The following is a 12,918-nucleotide window of genomic DNA, read 5'->3' as shown; positions in this document are numbered from 1 at the left end:
ATCGTTCTCTCGTTCTTATCAGGCAAACACAACTGCGGGTGCAAAGACCGAAGGAGTAAGAAATTAGTTAAAAGGCAGGGGGTGAATGAGTAAAGGTGGGTGGTGGCAGGAAGGAGAGACAGAAACAAGAGCGAGTATAAATACAGAAATGAGAAATGACTCAGAGGTTTGTATAGTTTGTTGCTTTGTCTCTGAGGCCAGTAAGAGAAATATGAGGAAGATGGAAATGGGAGCGCAAGGGAGGAAGCCGAAACTGATAAACAAACATGTCTTGCTCTCCGCTGGTACTCGTACGCAAATGAATGGGAACAAGAACGGAGAGATGACAGTAATAAAGAGAAGTAAAGGGAGAGAGAAAATGGAGGATGGACACAAACAAGATCGGTGATATTATCTGGTCTGTTTCCAGTCTCACTCCCTCCGTACGCAGAATAATGTTGAAGGAGTCGTTTTTTGGGCGACAAACATTAACCTCATGTCAACTTAACAAAACTGGAGTCAGGGCTAGCTTTTTTTAGCATAAAGACTGGAAGAAGGGGGAATAGCTAGCCTGACTGTCCAACGTGAAAACATATTGAATCAACAAGTCTGTGCACACCAGTCTAATATGTCACTTCAGTGTGTGTCTGCATTAATATAATGTAGAGCAAGAGTCAATGACACATATTAACATAATATAGTATAATATGGCACACTATGGTGTAGTTCTTAGCTAACGTTAGCATGACCTCAAAATCTATTTGCTAACTCTTGCTGCTGTTAGCTTTTCACTTTGAAAATTTAAGGTACATGACGACCTAATCAGCCGGCTAAGTAGGAGGCGGCCTTGTTATGCTAATGTGCATAAAAGGAGAGGGTAGTTGCGGTTTCTCTCGGAACAAATTAGACGAAATGGAAGGAGACGGGGAATAAATAAAAGGCATTGAAAGAGCGAAATCATCTGTAAGCAAACAAAGAAATTGAGTCAATAAATATTAAATTCTCTCAAGGGCAGTCTGTGCTGGAATCTAGCTTGTGCCCTCTGTCTTTGTCTGTCATTATTAGACACTAATAAGAAAGACATGTTTTTAAATGGTGATTTGTTTGAATTCTGGACAATTTGTCCTTGAGTTTTTGCCAATATAAAGGATATAAAGGATAAAGAGGTTAATACAACATCTGAAACATTTCTTCCAACCCATGGACACCTGACCGAGCAAGTAAATAAAACAATGGTTGACGACTTTTGATGAGTTAATGCAGAGAAGAGAGCGGGAGTATAGAGGAGAGGCGGAATTCAAGGTGAGAAAAGATGGAGGGATGAGGGATGGAGAGAGGATGAGTGAGTGAACAGTGAGTCAGAAGAGGAGGAAGGAGAAGCAAGAACAGGAGAGGAGAGAGAGGTTTGTATTCATGTTGGTGGTAACAGAGGTATTTATAGCTCCTCCCACACACAGAGAGAAGGAGAGAGAGATGGGAGGATTCATTGTACAGAAAGAGAGAGAGAGAGAGAGAGAGAGAGAGAGAGAGAGAGGAAGAAGACAGGAGGCAGAAAGAAAGATTAGACGAACAGCAGGAGGGAGATATTATTGAAGAAATGTTCCCTTAAACAAAGATGCTGTTAGGCAGACAAACAGACAGGTAGACTGACTGATTCAGAGAGACTGAGACAAACAGATAAACAGAGACAGAGTGCTCCTAAGACTCATACTTGCCAAGTTTAGTTCCCACTCTTCCGCTGCTCATACTCTTCCCTCCGTAGGCTGAACTACCTCTATGTCAGTCAGTGTAGCTGTGAACAGAGCGGACCACGCATTTGTCCAGTCACTTGGAAATGGACACAGTACTAGAATAGACTCCACCACACAGACGAACACACACGCATACCCGGATGTGAATAGTAGACTTTATGTAAATAAATATCTGTCTATAGAGTTAAAACACCAAAAACGTCACCTTGGTTTTGCCAGTAAAAAGCAAGTATATGTATGTAGAGTGTAAGTATTTGACTGTAACTGTCCTTTCCTCCAGCATCATAAATGGCTTCGCCCTGCCCCTGAAGGCTGAACACAAGCAGTTCCTGGTTCGGGTCCTCATCCCGCTACACACGGCAAAGTCCCTTTCCATCTTCCACGCACAGGTCAGTGACATTTGCCGGCGTGGTCTAGTATTTAAAGTCCTTTGGTTGCATATTACTGTATGGCTAGTATTACCGCCAGTTTCTTTTGATTCCTTTGGAATTAAGAACCTTTGAAACCCATATGTGCTTTATGTAACACCACCAATGCAATTACACAGTACCAAATGTGTTTATATAGTTTGTCGCCATGTCTACATCCGCATGCAGGGGACAGATGTTTATTTAATAGTCTGTTGTACCGTCCAAGTGTTTTTCCATGTGTGTTCATATGTTTTTTGAAGGCCAACATTGATGCTGTTTGCTGATATTTTGTGCCAGATATTATTTTCACCATTTCCAAGCAAAAAAAACAGCATCATAACTCTGAATTATTTAAAATATGTGGTGGTTTTGCAGTTCTTCTACCTGACTGAGGCATGCTTTATTGTAGGTTTTAGAGATCCTGCTCCTCCAGCTATCATAGAATCAAACTGGCTTGTAGCTAATCTTCTGGTTTCTCTACTAAGAAGAGATCCAGGTCTTTTTCTCACCTTGACAAATCAGCCATACATGTCTCTCAAATGGTAGTACTGATTCCTGCAATGTGTGAAATGTACCACTAGGAGGCAGAGTTGGGTCACAGATAATACTGCAGAGTAATGCGCTCACTGTTGAATTACACTTGGTGTGTGTTTTTGGTTTCTTTGGTGTGTGTGTGTATGTGATTGAGGACACAGATGGCAGCCATTCTATTGTGTGTGTGTGTGCATTCTGTTTGTGCCACACATTATTTAGTTATGCAGAAGGTACAGTTTGTACAGAGGTATGTGTGTGAGTGTGTGTGTATTCTGGGTTCCAGCATCACCGTGCCCTACATTTCTCCTCCCTGTCTTCCTCCCCGTGGTTCACACACATGCATTATTCACACGCTCAAACACACACTCGGTTTGATGGGGTCACAGGGGATACATGCGAGTGGACAGAAGTTTTGTGCTCACTAGGTGTGGCTGTGCGAGAGTGAGTGACCCAGATCTGGATCTAAATATCAAAATATAATATCACAGCAGCACTTAATCATCTTAATGTTCCTCAGCACCGTGAATTACATTTGAATCATCCCTACAGTAGCTTATGAAGGATTTTCTCTTTTAAATTCACGTCAGTGAATTGTAGTAACAGCTGTTAGAGCTATATTTTGAAGCCACAACATGGTTACACATAATGTATTTCAGCAAAAAGCAAATATTTGAAGTGTTGCCCAGTGTACGTCATTTTTTGTCCAAACTTACAAGGCCGAAACTCGTAATTGGATTGGTGCAATAGCAGTATGGGTGGACACAAAAATTGTTTGTGATATCACTTCAGTTCCCACAGACACACTGACAGTTAAACAGCTGTGGTCTGACGTTGTTTGTAATTGCTTAATCCCATCCATGCCTATGTTACTCCCTGACCTCTGAGGTTACAGGACTACTGGCTGCTTTGAGTTTTGACAGTCTGGTCCAACGCTAACTAGCCCCCCTTCTTGGTATAATGTGGAACAAACACAAGCTGGAGCTGCCAAATGAAAAAAACAAAAGAGAAAAGTAACTTCCAGTGGAAATCAGTCCAAACAATAGCAAGCTAAGCTAATTAGCTTCGACTTCAGGAGTGAGAGCTTTATTTTGCAGCTTGCTAGCCTCGCAATTTCGAGTGGAATACAAACTTTACAACACTGCGTCTCCTCCCAAATGTTGAAAGTCATAAAGGGACAGATGTCTTGAAAATCGAAGGATTAAAAAAAGCAATGTCATGTAGGCTCATTGAAAAGGGGAAAACAACGCCTCATATCAATGTTCATATGACGCACTCAAGTCAGTAGCCAGCAGGGAAGTTGACACCGTGTTGAAATGTGAGTCAGCCGCTGCCATGGTAGACAGCCACCTAGAGGCCAGAAGCTCAGACGGTATTGCCGCAAAAATGTTTTTATCCTCGTTTGAAAATTGGAAAAACTTGCTTCACACAAAAATTGATGAGAATTCCAGTATCGGTTCGACTTAAATCGAAGTGACACTGTGAATAAGTCGGCATGATTCACACAGATCATGCCGGTTTATGTTTATAATTGACAGGGTAATTTAAAGTAGTGCTAAAAGGATGGAAAGGACACTTTTTGATGTGCAGGTTGTAACAAATATGCTGGCAAAAAGCCAACGTTAGAGCTTTCTAGAATCACGTCATCCCCAAAAATAGACCCTGATTTGAACTGTCACCATGCCAGATCAATATTGGTAAAATCTCAGCCTTAAAAAGACTACAATCTCCATAATCCTTAGCCTAACAACGGCCTCCAGCACCCACATATCCCGGCCTGACAACAGAATCCAACATCATATTTACCCCCAAGCAGTATCTCAAATGTCTCGCTAATACTTTAAATGCTTTGACCGACCAGCACCTTCGTTTTAATCCTCCTATTTCAAACTTGACATCCCTGCTTTCACCAGTCCCCCTTTCTTAGCCTCCACTCCCTCTTTCTGCTTCTCTAACCACGTCGTAGTGCGAGGGTGAGGGACAGGAAAGATAGGGATGGAGCGAGAAGAGAAGGCAAACAAGAAAGGTGCACCGTAAGAAGGAAAAGGGATTAGAAGATGAAAGCTGTGGATGATGTGGAAGCCAGACAGGCAGAGAGACAGACAATTTAGCTACAGGTCAGGAAAGAGACAAAGACAGAAACAACAACAAAAGAAGAAAGAAAGAAAGTAAAATGTGATTCGCTCTACAAAAAGACAGAGAACAACCATCAATAATCTGACAGTACACAACCTCTACTGTCTGTAAGTGTACAATTATACATAGTAGAGGTTGTGCATACTTTTACATCAATGCCTCTTGAACGTACTTATCTAAAAGTCATTAAATAGACCAGTACAGTAATCATTTGAACAAAGCAAAGGTATAAATAGAACAGAAGAGGAAAGACAGAGGCGGAGACAAGAGGTCTAAACTCTATCTCACATTGCCCTTAAGGGACGTTGTGTGTGTGACATCACTCCTTCCGAAGTAAACACACGCACACACAGTCTCCGTCGCCACGGTGCCCACTCGCCACGGCAACCGGCCGGGGTGGAGGGGGCAACCACAAAACACACACACACACACACACACACATGCAAGCACACACCCGCTGAATAATAGGAAATGATTGCAGATCATATAGGAGGAGACTAGAGCTGATGTAGAAGTAGACACACACACTTGTGACACATCTCCCCTCGGAAAACTTGTCTTTCCGATCTTTAGCAGTGTGTAATCCTGAGGGATAAGTGCTAAGATCCCCCTTGTCTCCTTGACAGCTTCAGGGAATGTGTGTGTGTGTGTTCTAACCACGTCTCCTCTGTCCTTGCAGCTGGCCTACTGTGTGGTGCAGTTTATGGAGAAAGATGCTACAGTGACTGAATATGTAAGACTGTGTTTCATTACATTATTCTACTCACTACAACACACTTACTAATCAAATTTAAGGGATAATGACGGTCCTAGTTTTGTAGTTTTTGTTAATTGCTGTGAAAATTGAACCGTGGCGACATTGCAGATAGAAATGTATAGGTTTAAAGCTGCACTCATCCATTTTTTTGTGTTAAAAATGGCTCAAATGATACATGTAATGTGTGAGGTAGTGACAAACCTACAGACTACCTCCTGTACACAACCTGCCCAGCACCAAACGGCAGACAGACAAAGTTAGCAGTTAGCTGGAGAACATAGTGGCGCATTTAGCAACGAAAGAGCCACATATTTCACTCAGGAGCTGAAGTTGGTGGAGCTAAAAGGAGAGCGATTATCCACAAATACGAAATAAGACTACCGGACACATGACCATGAAACATTATGATCAGTGTTAGTCCTTAACATTAGTTTGTTCACCAGTGGTAACTAAACTGTTCGAGGTTGAATTAGAGCATCAGCTATAACCTACTTCTTCATTCACCAACATCATTACAGTAATAACGAGACAAAGTTAATGACATATTTCTTAATGCTTCAGCCAAAGTATGAATATGAGTTAATGGAGATGGCACAGATGGGCGCCAGCCAGCTCCCCTGCTGAGCTAATGCCTGCAGTTTATTCATATTAATCCGCTTCATTGTTTCTCTGCAGATCATCAGAGGGCTGCTCAAGTACTGGCCAAAAACCTGCACGCAGAAAGAGGTGAGAAAACAAATAATAAAAAGGCGCTGATGTTTCTTGTAGGACTTAAGTATTGCAAGGTGTTCCTTGAAGTGTCTTATCGTACTTTAATTCACTTCTGGGAGTCACGTGAATGTCGGTTCTGTCCTTTATATATTGATTATAAAAATGTGTTTGTCGGCGTGTCTGCGTATTCAGGTGATGTTCCTGGGGGAGATTGAGGAGATCCTGGATGTGATCGAGCCGTCTCAGTTCATCCGGGTCCAGGAGCCGCTCTTCAAACAGATCGCAGCCTGTATCTCCAGCCCTCACTTCCAGGTAAACACAACAACTCCTACATTCAAATCATGCTGGAATGTCTTTTGTTGTCAAAATGCACCAATCACTGAAAAAAAATCCCCAAATAAAACAGTTTTGGGGAGTAATTAGCCTGATACCAGTACCCTAATTGCCTACAGATTTATTATATCGCAATAGAAAAACAATCCACTGATGGTCAGTTCCTTGGATAACTTCAAAAACCGTGGGCACAAACACCAGTCTGATGAAAAGAGTCCTGCTACAACTGTGATAAATGAAAGTCGGCTCCTCTGTCCCTGTGTTTGTTTTAGGTAGCGGAGCGGGCTCTTTACTTCTGGAACAACGAATACATCCTCAGTCTGATCGAGGAGAACTGTCAAGTCATCCTGCCGCTGGTGTTCGCCACCCTCTACAGAGTCTCCAAGGAGCACTGGAACCAGTCAGTAGCTCACAATGACACACACACATTAATTCAACTTTTGGTTTTAGATAGGGGTCAATATGGATGTAACTTTTAGCTCTGCTAGCTACTGTTTTGATAGTGAAAGAAGTATTCAGATCCTTTTTTTTAAGCAAAATGAATAATACTATCATGTCAAAATAATGCATTGTAGGTAAAAGTCCTGCATTCAAAATGTTTCTTAAATAAAGGTGCAGAAGATTTAACAGAAAAGTATACTTCGAGTACCAGAAGTATGGCTGTTGAATAAATGTTGTGGAATAATAAACATTCGCCATTTCCATCTGAAATGTAGTGAATCCTAAATACAAAGTTGCATGAAATTCACATACTCATGTAAAGTGCAAGTACCTTAAAATTATATGAAAAGTAAATGTGCTAAGTTGCTTTCCACCACTGCTAATACGTAATAAGATCATTTAGCAGTTAGCTTCACAGCTGCTATGATCTCTAACATCCCAGCACTGAGATAAATGTACACGCTAAAACGTTAGCACTAGAGCTAATAATCTACTAGACACATGAATAACCCTCATGTTATGATCCAGGCAACACATATGGTTGCCAGTGGTGATAATATCTCCCCAAACACCAAGCTTCCATAACCTCTATCTCCTGACCCATAATGCCTTGGGACTGATGACCGCCCAGGTTCATTATCCTCTTTCTCCATCTCTACAGGACCATTGTGTCTCTGATCTACAACGTGCTGAAGACCTTCATGGAGATGAACAGCAAGTTGTTTGATGACCTCACTGCCTCCTACAAAGTGGAGAAACAGAAGTGAGTATGACTCACTCTCTTTGTGTGTGTGTGTGTGTCACTGGATACAACAATGACTACAAGAGGAAGGACTAGAAGGCTCTTAAGTCATGTTTTAGTCGCTATTTGTTCCATTATCCATCACATCATATTTCACGTTGTGCTGTAAGTATGTGTCGCTTCGGTCAACTTTTTCAACATGGATCACATCATGATTACACTTAGTGTGTTGCCAAGTTTAAAACTCAAGAAGGTGGATACTTTTGGGAAACAAAACTTAAAAGAGTAGTTCAGTATGGAGTTGGAGTCAGGGCATGGTTAACTTTAGCATAAAGACACAGCTAGCCGGGCTCCATTCAAAGTAAATAATCAGCAGAAAATATTTTAAAAAGCACAAAAATACAACACCTCTAAAGACGACTAATTGACATGGGCTGTCTCCTTTTAATGTTTCCTTTTGCCTGTTTGATGACATTAAGTAAGACATTTGCTTTGCAGTTGGTGGTCAATACTGTACAATTACAACAAAGCACATCTCAGGAGAAAGTAACGACTCAAACATATCTCCAGAGATTTTCATATCTCCATCCCTCTCTTTTTCTCTTCCTCCCTTCAACCTGCCTCCCCAGGGAGCTGAAGCGGGACAGGGAGCGTGTAGATCTCTGGCGAGGCCTGGAAGAGCAACAGGACCGCCGGATGCAGATGCTCACCGAGGCGGCCAGGAACCAGCGCAACCTCCAGGAGCGAGGCGAGAGAGGGGACCCACCGACCCCTTCGTCCCCGCAGACGTCTCTCTCCGACCAGCCCGAGCCCAAGCCCAGCGGGGCCTCCTCTTCCTCCTCTGGAGGCGGGGAGAGCGCCACCTAGGTGCTGCTCTGCAGAGATTTGGATAGCACGGGGGTTAGGGGACAGGGAGAAGACATGAGGTTAATGGTGAAAGTGTTGGGAGAGAAAAAGGTACAAAACGAATCCACTGTTCTTTTTATCTTGTATCATCGAGAGGGTGGCTTTTTGTGAAAAAGCGCACAATCTCAGTGATCCGAGGTAAACATTGCACCTTTTTTTTCTGACCGACTTGTGTGAAACTGGTTCACTTTTTGCTGTACACACATTATGTTGCAGATCAAAAGATGAATATTGTCCGAAAGTGCAGACAGTCGTTTTAATAAGTGGCTGGTTTATTAAACTGCAGGTCAGTGTCCAAAATTGGTAGCTGGCCTGCTTCAAATCAGCCTCAAAAATAAGAGATGAAATTTCTCTTTTGGTGCAACACTAACCAAGTTGAACATGGGTCTAACTTGATTTAACCGGCCGAGTCAGAGTCTGTACTAGGGCCACGTATTTATCTTTTGGTCAGAGATGCTTATTTCATGCGTGGATAGCACAATGCATTAAAAAAACAAAAGAAGCAATTTCACACAAATGTCCCAAAACTATTGCTGCACAGACCAGACACACACAAAACCTCACACACACACACACACACACACACGCACACACACACAGATGCAGGAACAGTACATATTCACTGTAAATATGAGAAGACAGAGCTACAGAGAGAAAGTGTATCCGGGTCAAACAAATCTCACATAAAAACACTCGATTGATGCACCAAAACATTTCATAGAGGTTTACAGGCCCAAAGACACACACACACACACACACACACACACACACACACACACACACAGTTGGTTCTGGCGCTAACTTCTCTCCCATTCTGCCGGGGTCCCACCAAAGGACGAGTCTAAAGTCTCTCAAGGTTAAATAACCACTGATGAAGATGATGATAATGATATAAAGTACAATACTGTTCCTTCTTCTTACTTGTTACTCTACTACTACTACTCTACTCTACTCTAAGTACTACTGATGATGATGATGATGATGATGATAATGTTTTTATATATATACATATGTCTGGATATTTCTGTAGTGTATTATGGGAGAAACACTAGTGTAGCAGATACCATAAAGGGGAAGGCCGGCTCGAATTTTGAATTCACATCACATGTTACCTGTATGAGGCCATAATGTGAGTGCTGAAATTCAGCGGGATTCCCCTTTAACAGACCTTAAAGAGGGGAGGAATGAACTGGATTGGCGGCGGCTGTTTTTCTTTTCTTTCTAAATTTGGGATGTTTGTGGTGCGACGGGTGTATTTTAAAGGGGTATTTCATAAAAATCCAAAAACATTCCATGTTCAAAGATTATGTTTTACTTTGTTTGTTTAAAGGTGCCCTGTGGAGCTTTCTTGTAAACAAAGTTATGTGAACATTCAGTGTTATTCACCAAAACACACTGTGTGTATCTTTGAGGCTTGACAAATGTGTTGACTGCATTTCCTTCCTCATAAAACATCCATAAAGTCGATTTGAAAAAAACATATTTTAACTCTTGCATTGTTCACATGTTTACTTGCTAGCAATCTCCTTCTTCCCTGCCTTTGTGGGCATATTGCATAGTTTTGTTGCACATTACCGCCACCAACTGCCAATGCAACACAAACATAATGGGGACCCGCTCATAAAAACATTACTCTATAGCGCCACTAGTGGTCAAAAACTCCACAGGTTACCTTTAATTTTGGCACACGGTGATGATTTGTTTGGTTAAAGGATTTACAAATTTACTCATTTGCCTCGGTTACGTTTCACAAAGTTGAACTTCAGAACCCCCCCAATTTTTTAACCAAAAATGTATCCAAGCAGACTGGCAAACCCCGCCTATCACAGAGGTTACTGGAGGACAAATAAAGCGCACCACAAGTGTTTCAGACCAAAAGAAAAACACAGTGATCCAGTTGGATTTCTGAACTCGGAGTGTCTATTTCCTTTAGGATCAGCAGACCTGAAGCTGCTAGATGGCGACCATGACGATGATAACTTTTTTCGGTGTGAACCAAGAAAAATCTGTTTATTCTTGTCTGATCATTTGATGGAGTGATGGGATAAAGAGAGGGGGGGAAAAACAGAAAAAAATTATTTTAGCAATATTTTCATTCTTTCAGGATAATATGTGTGTTCTTAGGGGGTTAAACAGGAAGTGGGTGTCACACTCAAAAGTTTACCCCCCACTACTTGTTTTTACTCCTGTTGCGTCCTTGATATTCACATTGTCTTAAAGGTACTTTTTGTGTAAATTTATTTGATGAAAACTGACTTTGCTTTGTAATTATGTTGTTTTTCTTCTTGGTTTTTGTATGATCTTGTTCATTTTGTGGAAAACTGATACTGATGCTATTTATTTTCTATTTGATGATGATGGTCAGGTTGTGTGTGTGCGAGTGTGTGTGCGAGTGCACGCGCGTGTGTGCGCGTTGGTGTGTATCCAGTGAGTGAATCAGTGAGCAGGAGATGTGCGTAGACAGAGTGATAGAGAACGAGAGAAAACTGTTCTCTCTTTGTTTCTTTTTCTCTCTCTCTCCTTCTCTCCTTCCTGAGGGACAGGGTTTGAATCTGAATGTAAAACTAATCGATTGATTGTTCTTTTTGACGCTTGAGACGCAGAGCTACCTGTCGGCTGCTTCGTAAACCAAACATTCAAAAACCCTTCAGACCAGCAGTTTTCACTCACACTCACTTTAAATCATGCCTGAGTCAACAAGGTTTTTGAAATCCATTTGATTAACCGCTCTCGGATTGGCATTTCAAGTTTTATTGAGCTGATTTAGCATTTCAAGGAGATTCATGAATCTGCTCCTGGCCCAGTTTTCCAAGTTCTTGTGGATGCTTTAAGTTTGCTTTGAGTTTGGTTGGCTTGTTCCGATGCTTTCAGGCTGCACTCACACCTAATCTGCCATTGCTTCTTCATACAAAAGAGCTCGTTGCTTTCGAACGTTGACGCTGCAGCTTTGTTCCGTCCAACATCCAGGTTATACCTTCCAACATGTTTGACAATCAAATCAAGTATTGTCCAATTTGTGAATGAATGGTCAACTTATTATCTCATGATGGCACCGGGGCAAAAAGTGAAAAGAAAGTCAAGTGTGTGATCCGATTGTGTGCTCAACCTCATGAGTACAATCAGTAAAAATACAAAAGAGCAAAAAAAAAGAATTGCAGAAGACCTTACTTGTGATCCTTCTGATCTATCTCATGACCCCTTAAGGGGCCCCAACCCCCAAGTTGGGAACCATTGACATAAGCCTTTCTTCTCCAACGACCACAATGCTGTATAGTTATTTTCTTTTCAGGCAGATTTTTTTCAGAAGAGAGTGTAGAAGTTAAGTGCACAAATTTGCATGGGCTGTGCTCCATGGCCGCCACAGAAAAGGCACTGATGCATTAGGTGTTATAGCAGCCTAATGCCAGTAAACACCTCAAAACCTGCACCTGCAAACAACAGCTGGTTGGCACTATGGGCAAAAAAACCCAAAACAGCCTCACATTTAGTTGGATTTCAAACATTATTTTGATTCAGGCAAAAAACACTCAAAAAACACAACTCAAAAGAGACAAAACTTGACCTCGCTGTCATAAAACTCAGCTTACCTTATGATTTTTGTTTTGGCTGGCTTACTCACAAACCCTCTTGATTGTTATTGTCAGTCGGTCAGCTGACTCTGGGAAAACAGAACCCCAGCTCCCACTGTTCTAGAGTTCTCACTTAATGATCAACAGTAATATTCTTGTTTTATAGAATTCTGTCGTACATTCTAGACCTGCTCCAGGAAAGGAAGTGAGAGAAGAGAGAGTGTTCGTAGATCGGGTATCGCCTCACAGACAGCCATCGTCACACATTTCCTCTCTGTGGCCATTTCCGTGTGGCCAAATTGAAACAAAGGCTTTAAATCAGAGGGGTGGTGTGAACGGATTCAATGAAAGCATTAAAGATACAAAAAAAAACAGAGGAGGAGAAAGACAGAGGAAAGAAAAGACGTAGAGTTAGACACGATAGAATGGCAATAAGTCAGAGCAACAGTAACAGAATGAGAATATAATGTTACCGAAACCTACAACTGCATTAAGTAGCAATTTCACTGAATTTCTAGATTTGCACTGTCTGCCCAATGGTTTGTGTTTGTTGTGTTGAAGAAAACCTTAGAGAAGATGATTAAGATGATGCAGGGGAAGAAGAAGAAGATGTATATTTTGGGGACCAACACGGGGGGGGGGGGGGGGGGGG

At 41.8% G+C, this 12,918-nt stretch overlaps 1 protein-coding gene across 1 annotated transcript in view; it reads left to right on the top strand.

Moving 5' to 3' along the window:
* ppp2r5b (protein phosphatase 2, regulatory subunit B', beta) overlaps positions 1–12,611 on the top strand; it is a 34,353-nt gene extending 21,742 nt beyond the window's left edge. The window contains exons 7-13 of the mRNA XM_031850814.1: positions 2,011–2,119; positions 5,487–5,540; positions 6,240–6,290; positions 6,468–6,587; positions 6,881–7,008; positions 7,711–7,812; positions 8,421–12,611. Of these exons, the coding sequence (XP_031706674.1) occupies positions 2,011–2,119; positions 5,487–5,540; positions 6,240–6,290; positions 6,468–6,587; positions 6,881–7,008; positions 7,711–7,812; positions 8,421–8,658 (802 nt within the window). The 3' untranslated portion in view covers positions 8,659–12,611. The remainder of the gene's footprint in view (positions 1–2,010; positions 2,120–5,486; positions 5,541–6,239; positions 6,291–6,467; positions 6,588–6,880; positions 7,009–7,710; positions 7,813–8,420) is intronic.
* The last annotated feature ends 307 nt before the right edge of the window (positions 12,612–12,918 follow it).

Source organism: Anarrhichthys ocellatus, unplaced genomic scaffold (assembly GCF_004355925.1).
Source record: "Anarrhichthys ocellatus isolate YVR2014 unplaced genomic scaffold, GSC_Weel_1.0 scaffold11, whole genome shotgun sequence".
In the NCBI taxonomy this organism is placed as follows: domain Eukaryota; kingdom Metazoa; phylum Chordata; class Actinopteri; order Perciformes; family Anarhichadidae; genus Anarrhichthys; species Anarrhichthys ocellatus.
Note: the sequence above shows the minus strand (reverse complement) of the source record. Positions and strands in the feature narration are given on the sequence as shown.